The 15,511-nt window shown below is 60.5% G+C and overlaps 1 protein-coding gene across 1 annotated transcript in view; it reads right to left on the bottom strand.

Moving 5' to 3' along the window:
- The window catches only part of LOC115639735 (nck-associated protein 1-like), a 56,837-nt gene that overhangs the window by 21,670 nt on the left and 19,656 nt on the right, over positions 1-15,511 (bottom strand). Inside the window, 12 exon segments of the mRNA XM_030542684.1 lie at positions 7,553-7,633; positions 8,183-8,268; positions 9,104-9,197; positions 10,479-10,552; positions 10,555-10,575; positions 11,220-11,350; positions 12,341-12,559; positions 13,065-13,196; positions 13,646-13,785; positions 15,100-15,131; positions 15,134-15,190; positions 15,193-15,217. Coding sequence (XP_030398544.1) covers positions 7,553-7,633; positions 8,183-8,268; positions 9,104-9,197; positions 10,479-10,552; positions 10,555-10,575; positions 11,220-11,350; positions 12,341-12,559; positions 13,065-13,196; positions 13,646-13,785; positions 15,100-15,131; positions 15,134-15,190; positions 15,193-15,217 — 1,092 coding nt within the window.

Genomic DNA, 15,511 nt, shown 5'->3' with positions numbered 1-15,511 from the left:
ATGCATAGCGGGACTCGCGTCTGCTCTGCAAGGCATGACGCTGACCAGCTCTGGCTCCCAGCACTAGGCCATTCATGACCCACCACAACTATCACAGTCGCCGGCTGACGGAACCTCTCCAAGTCCTCTCCAAGCCCCTGTGACGTACGGGAGTGTGCCGTAGCGGGAGCTGTCAGTTGTCTCCAGTCCACTAGGTCTTCGAGCCTCTGAATCCAGGCTGTCTGGGGGCAGCAGCGCGAACGGCAGGGCAATAAGTGGAAGTGGGACCCCACCTGCCTAGCGAGGAGGCTGCGCCTGGATCCAAAGAGAGGGGGCAGAGAGGAAATGCCCCCCAGAGGTGACAGCCAAGGCAATGCCAGTGCCAGCTGCATTGCTCTTCTGTGCAAGCCTCCCTCTGGTAACCGGCTCAGCTCTAAGGCATCTGGAAACTTGCTGTCACCCTCATGGCAGTTGTTGAGCTGACAGGCTGTCACCGGGTAGGACACGCCAGTGACACTGGAGAGGGCTGTGAATGGCACTGAGAGAGGGAAGGCTCAGCCCAATCAGTGCAGCTCACCAGCCAGCACCTGTCCCAGACACAGGTTCCGGCTACACTAGGGAAGTGGCACTTTGCTGACACTGGCCAGGTGAGGTGCATTCCATCCCTCCGTGCAGCAATGCAACTGGGCACTAGGCTGCCCCAGATTTGCCCACGACCCAGTGTGACCCGCAGAGCCCCTTCCCAGTAAGAAGGGGAGAGCCTAGCATGATCTGGCCCTAGGTCCAGCCCTTGGAGGTTCCTCCCTCACCTCCATCTGTCAGAGGCAGCCACACGGGCTCTTTCTTCATCTGCATCATGGACCTGAGAGACCTGCCAGGAGCTGGTACCAGAGTGGTGGCAGGTAAATCCAGGGCAGTGGGGGAGAGGGGGGCAGGGCTGGCAGAGGGATGGGATGGAGCAGTGCAGCAGTGGTAGGTTCCAGAGCTGGTGGGACATGAGTGATCCCAAAGCCCTTACTGCTGGGGGGACTGGGTCCCAGGGTCTCAGCCCAGCTTCTAGTGTCTGTGGTGGTGGCCTGTGCCCACTATCTGGCCTCCTGGTTGGGATCTCAGCCTCCCTGCTGGCTATGAGCAAGCCCTAATCCTCAGGGAGGAGGAGACTGATGGGGGCTGGATGGGCTGCGCCCGCTGGGGAGAAGCAGGGGGATGGGGGTGTCCAGGCTCTCCAAGGACAGGGCCCTGAATTCACATCACTCAGATGGGCTTGTTCTTTAGACAGCTTAAGGGAGAGATGCAGGCAGCCCAGAGAGAGACAGACCCACAGACCTGACACTGAGTGAGGCAGATGGACAGCCATGACACACACATACACAGACGGACGGACAGCTGCCTTCGTGTCTCAGGAGCCGAGCTCATGGTATGGAGCAAGATAATGAGCTCGTACCGATGGCTCCTCCCTTTGAGCTGCACCTACAGGAATCTGGGGCTCAGTGCTTGTGCCAGGAGGAGGGAGGCAGGACTCCTGGGTTCCATTCCTGGCTCTGCCACTGACCGACTGGAGACCTTTGGTGAGTCACTTCCCCTCCCTCTGCGCTGCAATTTCCCCCACGGCAACATGGGGATAACAAGGGAGCCCCTCCTTGTGGGGTCATTCATGTCCCCAAGCGCCAGGCCCCCGAAGCCCAGGCTTGTCTGTACTCTGCTGCTGAGCAGCAGGTCGTTCTCGGCTAACTCAGCTGGAGCTCCACAGCACCAGATGTGCCACGGCCCCAGCGCGTACATCAGAGAGCTGATCCCCCACGTGTGCTCCAGCACGGCCCCTGCCTGGCAGCGGAGCCAGCTTCAAATTCCAGCATGACACAGCCCCCACAGCTTGGCTTCCTTTGCCCCTGTGTCAAGCCCCAAGTCACGCCTGGATGGGGTGGGTTTTCCTGACCTCAATGTCCAGCTCTCAGCCTCAGCCCCGGCCACGTTATCGCCTCGCGATCTGGTAAGGCCCATTTGGCAGTGCTGAGCCTGTGATTACTGTCCTTCCATGCCTGCTGGAGGTGAGTGTGATGAACTAGGAATGTTCTTAATGTTTTCTCTGAATGCTGTGTTGGTGCCTCAGTGTCCCCTAGGCAGTTCTTAAGTATCTGGCAGAGCAAAGGACCAGTGCACTTAAATGCCTGACCATCTGTCTCCTAGCAACTGATGGCCTGGGCCGCTCCTCTGCAAAGGTGCCAACTGAAGATGTTGGAGACAAAGAGATCAGGTGACCTCCTGGCCCGGGGAAAGAAACTGAGCAGAGGAGGAGCGGCTGGAGGAGGTTGTTAGTCTGGAGTTGACTGGGGACAAGGAGTGAAGTGCAGACATGGGGTCTGGCTCACTGCCCCCCCCCCCCGGGAATGGACCTGGCCGAGGGGTCCGGTTCACTGTATCTACAAGCTCTATTTTAGACCCTGTTCCTGTCATCGAATAAACCTCTGTTTTACTGGCTGGCTGAGAATCACGTCTGACTGCAAAGTGGGGGTGCAGGACCCTGTGGCTTCCCCAGGACCCCGCTGGGGCGGGCTCGCTGTGGGAAGCGCACGGAGGAGCAGAGGATGCTGAATGCTCCAAGGAGAGACCCAGGAGGTGAAGACGTGTGAGCTTCTTGCCCTGAACAAGTCTGCTCCAAGGGAGAGGACGCTCCCCAAAGTCCTGCCTAGCTTGGTGGGGAGCAGTTCCAGAGCATTGCCCGCTGACTCCGTGACAGTGAGTAACCCCATTACCATTCTCCTCACCCCTCCATTCTGCTGGGAACTTCCAGTCTTACTTCCTTGTAATTGCTCTGTGGCTCTGGAGGCATTCGCTCCCTCACTACCGGTGCAAAATGAGTTCCACTCACTTCTTCTCTGTGCTGCTTTGCTGATAATAAGCCATTAACTCTGGCAATGAAAAATCAGCCTGCTTACATCCCGCTGGCCCCTCTCCACCCACTGGCTTCACCGGGTGTGCAAATACAGGATCACTTTGTCCACCACTCTAATGCAGTCACCTCTGGGGTTGAACACAGCAGCAACACAACGGGAGAGGACCCCTGGGCCCACAAGGGAATATTGGTGATGTTGCTGAAATCAACACCCACCCCAGGGCCAAACTCAAACTAAATACCAACCTAGTTACACATGCCTGGGTCCAAAATGGAGAATCAGAACATCCCTGGCCCAGCCTGACATCCTAACCCAGCGTCTCCCCGAAGATCATGGGAGAAGGATAACCCAGTTCCCTCCCATTTCCAGCTTGACTTTGTTTGAAGATCTGGCCCCACAGCACCACCGCGCAGTTCCGACCTGCCTGAAAACCCCAGGTGAGCTCAAAGGGGCCAGCATGGCAGCTTGCCGGGCCCATCCCACCATCTCTGAACACGCTCCCGCCCGTAACACGGTGTTCATCCCACCTGTACAGAGAGAGGCTCCCCCCCAGCTCTGCCCCGGCAAACACAGCCCCAGACAGCCCTGTCTTTAAACTGCCATAGCACAAGGCAGCACCTAGCCAGACGTCTAATGTGCTGTCTGCTACTACCCCCTGGGGCACATGCAGGGTATGACCGCCCTGACCCAATTAACCCAGGTGCTGATATTCTCCCAGCTCTGCCTGGGCTCTTCCCTGCAGATAACCCCACACTGTCCAGAGACCCAACCCTCCCTAGGTGTTTCTCAGGCCTGTCCCCTGGCTGGTACCCATCAATGGCCCTGGGAAGCACAAGCAGTAAAACAGGACAGCACCTAGATACATCCATCCCTCCTGCCTGTTTTGGCCGAACTCCTGGGGATCCGCGGCGGTGGCGACCATCCCCTCCAATGTGGATCAGGACACATGGTTGTGTCTCCCAGCCCTACACACCTGGGTCTTTCTCCCAGCAATGCTCCTTGCCCACTCCCTACCACTGCTTGGACCCCAGCCGAGTGGGCATTTGCATGCAATGTGCTGGTAGATTCATGGCCTCTCCCTCTCCAGGCCCTCAGTCTGGGCTGAACCCTCTGGCTTCTAGAGGCACCGTCTGGGCATCCCTGCTCTTTCTAGCCAGGTGGCTGCTGACACCGCGCTAGTTCTACTGCAGCAGCCAGTTCCTTCCTCACAGGTTCTCCATGCTCTGAGGGTGCAGCCCAACCCCCTGGGGAACAGCAGAGGGCCTGCCTCTGCCTGAGGGGAGAAGGGATGGTTGGGGACAGAGTTGTAATCCCAGCTGCACCTTCCCCACTGCTCCTGCATGCTCATCCCCCATGACAGTGCCACAAGCCTGGCTCTCAAAGCACTGGGCCGGGCCAGCCCTGCCTGCCCAAGGACATTGGAGGTCAGTGGAGGACAGGACCCAACCAGCAGCCCCAGGCAGCTCTTTCCTAAGCTGTATGGTTCTTGGCTCCCCTCCATCTCTCGCTGATCATCACCGGCTCCAGCCGCATTAGCCCAGCCCCATGGTCCATCTGCCAGGTGCAAGCGGCATCCAGGCCTGGAGTGACTCATTCCCAGCCCTGCTGAGCACCTCCACATCTGACAGGCCTCAGCATGACAGACTAGCTCAGCCTGCAGATGGCAGGTGTGTGCTGCCATCACAAGGTCCCGTGGCCAGCGCCCTTCTGTGATTTGCCTGAATCTAACTAGGGTGACAGTCACCCCCGCACGGGGCGCGGCGCAGGCCAGTGGGACACATGGCCAGATCCAATGCCCTCCTCTCAGAGCTGTGAAACCCATCTTGCTAAATGGAGCTGGAGTGGGATTCCCAGCCCCCTGTCCATGGCTCTGAAAAATGGGCAAGTGCTGGCATGTGCCTCTCTGGCAGCGTGGGCACATACGTACCCAGCCAGTCCAATGCCTGGCCACCACACCCCACTACTTGACTGTCTATGGGCTGCTGTACAGTAAATACCCCACAGCACCTCTGCATTCTCACCCAGCATCATTAACATACACCCCGCCCAGCATTCACACCCTGCATCATTAACATACACCCTGTCCACCATTCACACCCTGCATCATTAACATATACCCTGCCCGGCATTCACACCCTGCATCATTAACATACACCCTGCACAGCATTCACACCCTGCATCGTTGACATACGCACTGCTCTGCATTGGCACCATGTGTCAACACAAAGACCTTGCTCTTCTCTGCATTCACACCCTGTGTGATTTAACACACACCCTGCTCTGCATTCACACCCTACATTAACAGACTCCCTGCCCAGCTCTGCAGTCACACCTTGTGTCATTAACACATTGTCACAAAGCGTGGGGGAACACAAGGCCCTACACCCCCGGCTTCCTGCAACTCACCATGACTCTCAGCCAGCCAGTAAAACAGGTTTATTTAGATGACAGGAGCACAGTCCAAGACAGGTCTTGCAGGCACGGACAACAGGATCCTCCCCAGTTAGGTCCATCTTGGGGTCCCAGGGGCATCACAGCCCCATTGGGGAATCAGAGCCCCGTCTGCGCTTCCCTCCATTCCTTAGCCAGCTCCTGAAAACTCCCTCTCTCCCCCCAGCATCTCCTCTCCCAGCCTTTGTTCAGCTTCCCGGGCAGAGGTGTCACCTGGCCTCTAACCCCTTCCTGAGTTCTCATGTTACATGCTCAGGTATCTTTCCTCAAGGCCAGTCTCCCATCCCCCAGTGCAAATCGTCCTCTTAGGCCAACACTCCCCACTCAGCATTCACAGACCACATTACGAACAGTCCCAGTTCGTCACACACATGCACAGCCCAGCTTTGCATTCACACCCTGCATCAAGACACCCATCCTGCTCTGCTCTGAATTCACACACTGGATCATTAACGCTCACCATGCGTCATTAACACACACCCTGCTCTCCATTCACACTTTGTGTCATTAACACAGGCTTGCTCTGCTCTGCCACTATCCTCAGGCCAACCTCTCAAACATCGATACTAAGGATGGGTCCCATCTAACAGGCATGTCCCCTTGGTTTCCACGAGGACCCCGCAACACCAGCTCCTTTGGGCTGAAAATGGGGCCCAGCCAGGAAAGCACAATTTGAACTGACACAACCCTGTGAGCAGCCACCTTGGGAGGGACCCACCTCACCAGAACATGCCTGTCCGCCAAAGCCAGCAGGAGCCCACTGTGCTCACACATCATGCCAACCCCCCAGGGACCAGCAGGGCAACAAGAGCAGTATAGACCAGTCAGCATCCAACAGTATCTGCACATCCCCGTTCTGCCCACCTAGGAGCCACCCACGCTGAGCCCAGGGCAAACTCTGGCTCACAGTTTATCAAGTCTCACAATGTGCTCCAACCCCAAGGACACAACGTGTGTTCAGGCCTCTCCACACGACAGAATATCCCCAGACCCTGCCACCCTGTCAGCGCAGTGTCCCTGTTCAGAGCAACGGTGCAGGGCTGAGCACAACACGCCAAACGCCTCTGCCTAGCCCGGGAGAGGCCCCCAGGTGACCTGTGGCATGTCAGGCTGCCTGGGCACCCACCCTCCAGAGGAGACTCCACTCCCACCCAGGGCTGGAGGCCAACGAACCCACCAGGGCCCCCGACACAAGATTGTCCAGCCAGGGTAGTCTTAGGGACTGTGGGTTGCTGAACCGTCACCCAATGACGTCAGGGGAGTTTTGCCACCAAGGCCCATGAGGCCGAGACGACACATTCTCAGAGTGCTGCTCTGGTCAGCCACCCTCTGGTAGTGGAGCCCCCTGGGGCTTATACCCACAGAACAGCCTCTCAGGGAGGCCCCCCAGTCCTGGCACTGGAGTGGGAGTTGGGGGGCGTTTCCATTTCTTACCCTGGGTCTCTGCACCATTCAAGGCCTGGGTTCCCTCAGGGCAGGGCAGAGGATTCGCGGCAAGCTCTGAGTGCTCCTCCCCTCTGCAGCAGCCACGATCACTGGCCCAGGCACAGGCAACCACTAGCCCCCAGCACTCCCCGCCTGAGACTGCAGTGAGTGATCTGGGGAGGCTGCTGCTGGCTGGGACGATGCTTTGAGCCCTGTGGACACTGCAGCATGCTGGGCCCAGGATCTGCAAGGTGACGGCTCGAACAGACCCAGACTCCCGTCTGCGGCAGGCAGGCATCCAGCATTGCCATCTCTGCAGCATGGGCAGGGGCTGAACTCAGACCCAGAGTTTCCATCACACTCATGGATAAATATTAACTCAGGTGCCGAGGACAGAACTCTGGTTCATGCAGCAAAACCCCTCACCCATCCTCAGCTGGGTCTGCAGACCCCCGGTGGCTGCTCCTGAGAACCTGAGCCAGATCAACCTGAGCTGTGATGCAGGTTGGAGGGGAGCTGGGACTTTTGTCTCCTGGGGGAAGGGGCATCTCCCATGTGGCTGGACAACCCCAGCCCCAGCCCACGATTAGGGCTCTGGGGCCTGGCACACACTGCCGCACTCTGGATCCCCAGCTGGGGTAAAGGCCCCTGGCAGGAGGAGAGACACCCAGGCCAATCACCCTGGGCCCAGATGTGGACAGCAGGGGGAGGCTGCCTGCGCAGCAGCCCAGCATGTTCTCTGATCCGCCCGCCTAGCCACAGAGCCCACCCACAGCAGAGAGAAGCACAAGGGTCGCCTCCACCTTTATGTCCATGTCTGGGGTGACAAAGTCCTTCGGGCACTCAATGGGGCCCGTCAGGAACGGGCAGCGGTGGGAGCAGACCTGCAGCGAGAAGAGAGCCTGCCCTTGAGATGGCAATGGACACAGTTCGCCCCCTTTCATGTAGCAGCCCCAGGCTCTCTCTGGGGTGGGACCTGGCAGCTCTTTAACAACTGCCCAGCAGCCAAGTGCAGGAAAGGAGCAATGCAATGCTTGAGGCTCTCCAAGCACCGCACAGGTATTAGCCAACAAACCCTCCCCACTGACCCCAAAGAGGGGCTGGGGCCAGTTACTGTCCCTGCTTTCCAGAGGCCACCTGGGCAGAGCTGCGCAGAGACCTGTCCTAGGAGGGATGTGGGACACTCACCACCCCTGCCCAGCCACGTCCCCAGCATACATGGCGGGGGGGTCAGTGACTCCCCTCCATCACAGCCCCATAATGCTCCAGGAAGAGTGTGAAAGGCCTGCCCCACACAGCTCCAATGCTGCCTCCCAGGCTGGTGCACAGTGGGGGCAGCCAGCTCCTCCACCCTGGCCTTGAATGGCCCCCCCCAGACATGCTGGCCCAGGCCTCACTCAGTTCCACTCCCCTGCACCCCCAATGGCCACCACCCACCTCAGCAGCCCACTCTGTGCCATGGAGCGGAAGCTCAGGATCTCCCCGATGATGGTCATTCTTTTCAGCACATTGTCAGCAGCTGGGGGAGAGACGGGGTGCGGGGTGAATTGCGATGACACACAGGAGACGGGGCTGCAAAACAAATGGGGTACAACATACCCCTGGGCCTATGCCTGGGAACTAGCACCCCTCACCCCAACCCTGAGCCCCCGTCCTGAGCCTCCAGCTCTGCCAGTGCCCCTCACCCCAATCCTCAGCCCCCCTTCTGAGCCCCCAGCTCTGCCAGTGCCCCTCTCCCCAACCCTCAGCCCCCCTCCTGAGCCCCCGGCTCTGCCAGTGCCCCTCACCCCAACCCTCAGCCCCACCTCCTGAGCCCCCAGCTCTGCCAGTGCCCCTCACCCCAACCCTCAGCCCCCGGCTCTGCCACTACCCCTCACCCCAACCCTCAACCCCCTCCTGAGCCCCCAGCTCTGCCACTACCCCTCACCCGAACCCTCACCTCCCTCCTGAGCCCCCAGCTCTGCCAGGGCCCCTCACCCCAACCCTCAGCCCCACCTCCTGAGCCCCTAGCTCTGCCACTACCTCTCATCCCAACCCTCACCCCCTTCCTGAGCCCCCGGCTCTGCCAGGGCCCCTCACCCCAACCCTCAGCCCCACCTCCTGAGCCCCCAGCTCTGCCACTACCCCTCACCCCAACCCTCAGCCCCCTCCTGAGCCCCCAGCTCTGCCACTACCCCTCACCCCAACCCCCAGTCCCTTTCCTCACCACACCTGCTATTCCCCCCTGAGTCTCCGCTCCACTCAGTGCTCATTGCAGCTCAGCCCTGAACTCCATCCTCAGCCGTCCATGGATTGGGCAGGGGGTTCAATGCAGATGCCAGGGAGGGGGCAATGGGGGGGGGAATGACACTTACACGTCAGCCTGGGCAGCAGTGATACCATCTGCTCTGGTTTGGAGAAGTTGGAGCGGATCTGCACCAGCATGTCCATGTTCTCAGTCACCAACTTCTGCAACAGACACAATCACAATGGTAAACGGGGGCCAGCCAGAGCCAGAGCCAGCCAGAGCCAAAGCCAGCCAGGCCCAACTGACCCAGAATAGAACCAGAGCCAGAGCCAGCCAGGCCCGACTGGCCCATAGCCACCCACAACCAGAACCAGCCGGGCCTGACTGGCCCATAGCCAGAACCAGAACCAGCCGGGCATGACTGGCTCATAGCCAGAACCAGAACCAGCCAGGCCTGACTGGCCCATAGCCACCCAGGACCAGAACCAGCCGGGCATGACTGGCCCATAGCCAGAACCAGAACCAGCCGGGCATGACTGGCCCATAGCCAGAACCAGACAGGCCCGACTGGCCCATAGCCAGAACAAGAACCAGCCCGGCATGACTGGCCCATAGCCAGAACCAGCCAGGCCCGACTGGCCCATAGCCAGTCAGAACCAGAGCCAGCCAGGCACAACTCACCCAATGCCAGAACCAGCCAAACCCAACTCACCCAGAGCCAAGGGCTGCTGCCATGGGGCTCCCCACTGATATCAGTATTTTGCCGAACACCAGCACCTCCAGCTCGGAAGGGACCTCCCAGACACTGATGTACTGAGCCCCATATAACAATCACATGAACCTAGAAGCGGGACCCTGTGCTCCCCACAGTAGCTGGGAGCTGATGGGATATTATCCACTGGGAACACAGCAAGCCAGTGACAGGTCTGGCAATAAAACCCAGGAGTCCTGGCTCCCAGCTCCCATGCTGCTCTATCCTAATAACTCCACACTCCTCCCAGAGAACCCAGGAGTCCTGGCTCCCAGACCCCCTGTTCTACCACACTAACTCCACACTGCTCCCAGAGAACCCAGGAGTCCTGGCTCCCAGACCCCCAGCTCTATCCCGCTAACTCCACACCGCTCCCAGGGAACCCACGAATCCTGGCTCCCAGCTCCCCAGCTCTAACACACTAGCTCCACACTGTTCCCAGGGAACCCACGAGTCCTGGTTCCCAATCCCCCTGCTCTACCTCACTAACTCCACACTGCTCCCAGAGAACCCACGAGTCCTGGCTCCCAGACCCCCTGCTCTACCACACTGCTCCCACACTGCTCCCAGAGAACCCAGGAGTTCTGGCTCCCAGCCCTCCTGCTCTACCACACTAACCCCACGCTGCTTCCAGAGAATCCAGGAGTCCTGAGTACTCTGCTCTAAGCACTGACTCCCGCTTCCTGCCCAGCCCGTAGCCCTGGGAAGTTGAGTGCACCCAGCAGTGGCTTCTCCCACCTCAGCCTCCTACATTCAGCTCCACCACCTGCAAGGTGACGTGCTACATGAGGTTGTCGCTCAGAAACTTCATGCCGTAGGGACCAGCAGCTCGGCCAGTGCCCGCATCTCTGGGGGAGGGGAGCGGATCATACACAGAGTGTTAGCTCCTTCTGGCCTGCTTGGGTCACACCCAGCCCTCACACACCCCAGAACAGCATGTCCCAGCACCGGGCCTCCCAGTCTCCAGCCAGCCAGCCCAGCTCACTCTGAGCCAGCCGTCCCGCCACCACGCATCCCCAGCCCCAAACCCAGAGCCGTCCAGCTGCCATGCATCCCCAGCCCCAAACCCAGGGCCGTCCGGCTGCCATGCATCCCCAGCCCCAAACCCAGGGCCGTCCAGCTGCCATGCATCCTCATCCCCATCCCCAGAGCCGTCCCACCAGCATGCATCCCCAGCCCCAACCCTAGGGCTGTCTGGCCGTTGCGCATTCTCGGCCCCATCCCCAGAGCCGTCCTGCCACCTTGCATCCCCATCCCCATCCCCAGAACTGGCCGTCCCGCCGCTGCATATTCCAACCCTCAGCCCCACAGCCAGCTGGCCTGCTGCTGTGTGTCTCCATCCCCCGTCCCCAGGGCCGGCTGTCCTGCCACCACGCATTCTCACCCCGTGCCCAGAATCATCCAGAGCCAGCTGTCCCACCGCCATGCAGCCCCCTCTGCATCCCGCCGTCACGCAGCCCCATCATCAGTGCATGGAGCTGCTGCGGCTCACTTGAGATGTCTGAAAACTCCTCTGCACTGAAACTCTGCTTCCCCTCCCTGGGGACACTGATGAAGGCCTGCATGGCTGGGGACAGCACAATGGCCCCAGTGCTGGCCTGGCGCAGCAGCACCTCCAGGTACCTGCATGGAGCCAAAAAGCCTACACTTACACCGGACAGCCAGGCCCAGCACTGTTCTCCCAGCCTGCTCCGAATCTGCCCTGCCAGAGCCCAAACTCCCTTGTACCGGTGTGTGAGCACGGGATGGGATTGAGGGGCACTAGCAGAGATGTGTGGGGAGCTCAGAGCTGGGCTAGCAGGGGCTGCAGGTCGGGACTGAGGGGCACTGGAAGAGCTGGGGAGGATCCCAGGACTGGCATAGCAGAGGGCTGTGGGTCAGGATTGAGGGATACTGGCTAAGGGAAGCTCTCACATGGGCAGCCTGTTCACTTGTTGGCTCTAGAAGTAGGTTTTTGTTCCCTCTCCTCCCCGGCCCTATTTGCTCAGAAAGTGCGAGATCAAGGGGCCTGACTGTTTTTCCATTGCTGTCGCCATGCTGGGCATGGCCACCCGTCTCTCTCCGAGCACCAGCTTTCCAGCCCCATGAAATCCCACCAGGTGCACAGAACCACAAAAATATGGGGCTGGAAGGGACCACAAGAGGCCACGTAGGCCAGGCACAGAGGCAGGACATCTGGACCATCCCTGACAGGGATTTGTCCAACCAGTTCCTACAAACCTCCAGTGATGGGGATTCCCCAACCCCCTCGGAGCCTGCTCCAGAGCCCAGCGACCCCAGGAAGCTTTTCCCACTATCTAACTGAGATCTCCCTTGCTGCAAACAGCGGATTCCTTCCTGTCCCATCAATGCACATGGAGAACAATTGGGCCTCGGCCTTCTTCAGAACAGCCCTGACCGTAGCTAAAGACTGGTGTCAAGTCCTGCCTTGGCCTTCTCTGCTCTACACTCGACATGCCCAAGACTCTCAACCTTTCCTCATAGATCAGCTTTTCCCACTTCCCCCATCCCTCCAGGCATCTCCCAGGCTCTCCTGCCCCATGGCCCAGGGGTACCCAGGGCTCTCTCCTGTCCGGTGGCCCAGGCCAGGCTGCCACCAGCCCAGGCACCCACCAGTTGGTGTAGATGGTGGTGAGGGTCTGCTCCCCGCTGGAGTCCAGGGGTTGTGTCTGCTGAAGCAGGACATTGCAGATGATGCGGCTGGAGTCCACGCACGTGAACTGCCCCAGCGACTGGATGAAGGCGAGGTAGGAGCACAGGCCAGCCAGGACCTCAGAGGGCCGCGCAATCGCCTGCGTAGCCTGGTTGTAGCTGGCCATCCACACGAAGGATCTGTAAGGGGATGGGGGGCTCAGAGGGGCCCACACAGACCCCCAAGTGGATCTGCTGAGCCCACAACCTCCCCACTGAAAGCACCCAGCCCCACTCCCATGTTCCCTGCGAATGCGCATCTCCCAGCACAACTCAGCTCAGAAGTTGGCTGGAGCTTGTGGATGTAACAGCACCAATAGCCAACTCAGTCTCCCAGCCTGAGGGCCATGGACAGGAACACGCCACGTTCACCTCCCCACCCGCCCGCCTGAGGGCCATGGACAGGGACATGTTGTGTCCCCCTCCCCACCTGCTCGAGGGCCATGGGCAGGGACACACCACTCTGCCATCCCCACCCGCCCAAAGGTTGTGGGCAGGAATGCAACATGTCCCCCTCCCAGCCCATGGGCCATAGTCAGGGACCTGTCACACTCTCATCCCCGCCTGCCCAAGGCCCACGAGCCATGCGCAGGGACACGTCGCACCCAGCCAGCCAGCCAGCCAGCCAGCCACGGGGCCTACGGACCTGTTGAGCTGGGTTTCCAGGTAGCTGCTGAGGTATTCAGACGGTGTGACCATGTGCTTGAACACGGTGAAGCTGGGGACGTGGTTGATGCTCAGGGAGAGCTCACTCAGCACCTGGTGCAGCTTGTCCATGCTGGGGGCCGAGACGCCGGCACGGTCACTGCTCGATGCAAATGGCTCTGGAGCCCAGGCTCCTCCCCCACACCTGACTGCCCAACGCACACTAGCTCCCAGACCCCAAATGTGGTGGGATCATTCAAATGAATGGGAAAGTGGGCAGCCCAGATGCCTGGGTTCACCACCCCCTCCGCTCCGAGGGGTGATGGGCAGTCCAATAAACCAAGTGTATCTTGGGCAATGGAAAGGCTGGGAGTGCTTATGAAGGGCCAGGTACCAGTATCGCTTCCCAGATCTGAGCCATCAGCCATTCTGGGGACCCAGAACCTGTCTCCCCACTGCCCGGTTACCTCAGCCATCTGAAGCACAGGAGGAGGAGTCCTCTGAATGGGGAGAACCCTCACCCCCAAGGGATGGCAGAGCAGCTCTAATGCCCCTTGGGAGACCCCCATGTGGTGGGCTTACTTGCTCACCACGATCCGGTCCTTCCTCTGGCTCTCAGCCCCTGGCTTGTCCCGCTCCGGCTCCCCCTTCTTGGGGGGCTGTTTCTGGGCTTTCTTGTTCTGGGCCTTGCTGATGGTGGAGGCGCAGTGTTTGGGCAGCAGCTTCCCAGGAGATAGAGACGGGGCACTGAGCGAGTGAGGGGCTGGGGGCTTGGAGGGCCAGGATTTGGCAGCCCCCCAGATGCACATAGGGTCTCCTCCCCCCGCACCCCAGTTCTGGTGCAGGACACATCCCATCTGCCTGGCATCTGGCTCGTCTTGCCACGGAGCCACTGGCCACACTGATGCCCACCCCCACCGCCCCCACGGCTCAGCAAGCAGCAGTCACTGGCCATTTGTTCCCCAGCAAGGCTACATGACTCCAACCACGGCCATCTCCATAGCCCCCAGCACCAAACAGCCCCGCAGGGCTTTGCCAGCCTGGAGAGCAGCCTGTGGAGGGCCGGCCACAGCCTTCAGTCAGCGCGCCCAGATGGTGAGCAATCCTGGTACACGCAACTGCTGCTGTGCACTCAGCTGGCACCTCAACAAGGTACCCCACCCAGGACCATGCCACACCCTGTGCCCCTCACCTGCCCACTGAACCCCCGGCTGGAAGCAAACCCACCCAGTGCCATGCCACGCCCCATAACCCCCTTGCTCATTGACGTGCCCGCAGTCTGGCAGCTCCCCCGGTACTGCCCAGCCCCATGCCCATGCCCCTCACCTGCTCGCAAAGGGGCCCCCAGGCTGGCAGCTGCCCTGGGCACCGCCCGAAGGGTACAAGTTCCTCCGGCACCCCCAGCACCATGCCACGCCCCTCACTTGCTCACAGAGGGGCCCCCATTCCCCTAGTCTAGTGGCTGCCCCGGGGGAGGGGACCCCCTGACACCATGCCGCACCCTTCACCTTGTTGCAGAGGTGCCCCCAGTCTAGCAGATCCCCCAGGCAACCCCCGGCACCATGCCACGCCCCACACTAGATCACAGAGGAGCCCCCACACTGGCAGATCCCCGAGGCACCCCCTGGCACCTTGCCACACCCTTCACCTGCTCACAGAGAGGCCCCCACACTGGCAGATCCCCCAACACCCGCCGGCACTGTGCCATACCCCTCATCTGCTCACAGAGGGGCCCCCAGTCTGGCAGACCCCCAGGCACTCCCCAGCACCATGCCACTCCCCTCGCCTGCTCACAGAGGGGCCCCCAGGCTGGCAGCTGCCCTGGGCACTGCCCCAAGGGTACAAGCACCTTCGGCACCCCCAGCACCATGCCACACCCCTCACTTGCTCGCGGAGGAGCCTCTATGCCCCCAGTCCAGCAGCTGCTCCAGGGAGGGGACCCCCTGACACCATGCCGCACCCTTCACCTGGTTGCAGAGGGGTCCCCACACTGGGAGATCCCCCAACACTCCCCAGCACTGTGCCACACCCCTCACCTGCTCACTGAGTTTGCGCTGCTCGGCACATGCTCCATGATGCAGTTGGCAGCCTGCTTGGCGATCTCTTCCAGGAAGCTGTTGCATAGACCAGGCTGCAGCTCTTCAGGTGGGGATACTGCGGAGAGAGGCCAGGGACGGCTCACGGCTCTGCTCCCCCACCTGGCACCTTCCAGCCACAGATCCCAAACGCCAGCCACTGAGCTTCTTACCCCATGGGGGAGGCAACCCTGCCCCTCCCCCATGCGCTGCCCTGTGTCCTCCCCCTGCTCCTCACCCACACATCTCCATGCATGCCTGCTCCCCCTCCCCCCCGAGTTGTCCCCACATGGATCATCATGCATGCCCCCGGCCCTCCCACGGGGGGGTGTCTTCCCCTTTATATTGCCATCCGTGTCCCCATGTCCCCCCT

This window comes from Gopherus evgoodei, unplaced genomic scaffold, assembly GCF_007399415.2.
Source record: "Gopherus evgoodei ecotype Sinaloan lineage unplaced genomic scaffold, rGopEvg1_v1.p scaffold_112_arrow_ctg1, whole genome shotgun sequence".
NCBI classification, from domain to species: domain Eukaryota; kingdom Metazoa; phylum Chordata; order Testudines; family Testudinidae; genus Gopherus; species Gopherus evgoodei.
This window is presented reverse-complemented; position numbering and strand designations above follow the sequence as displayed.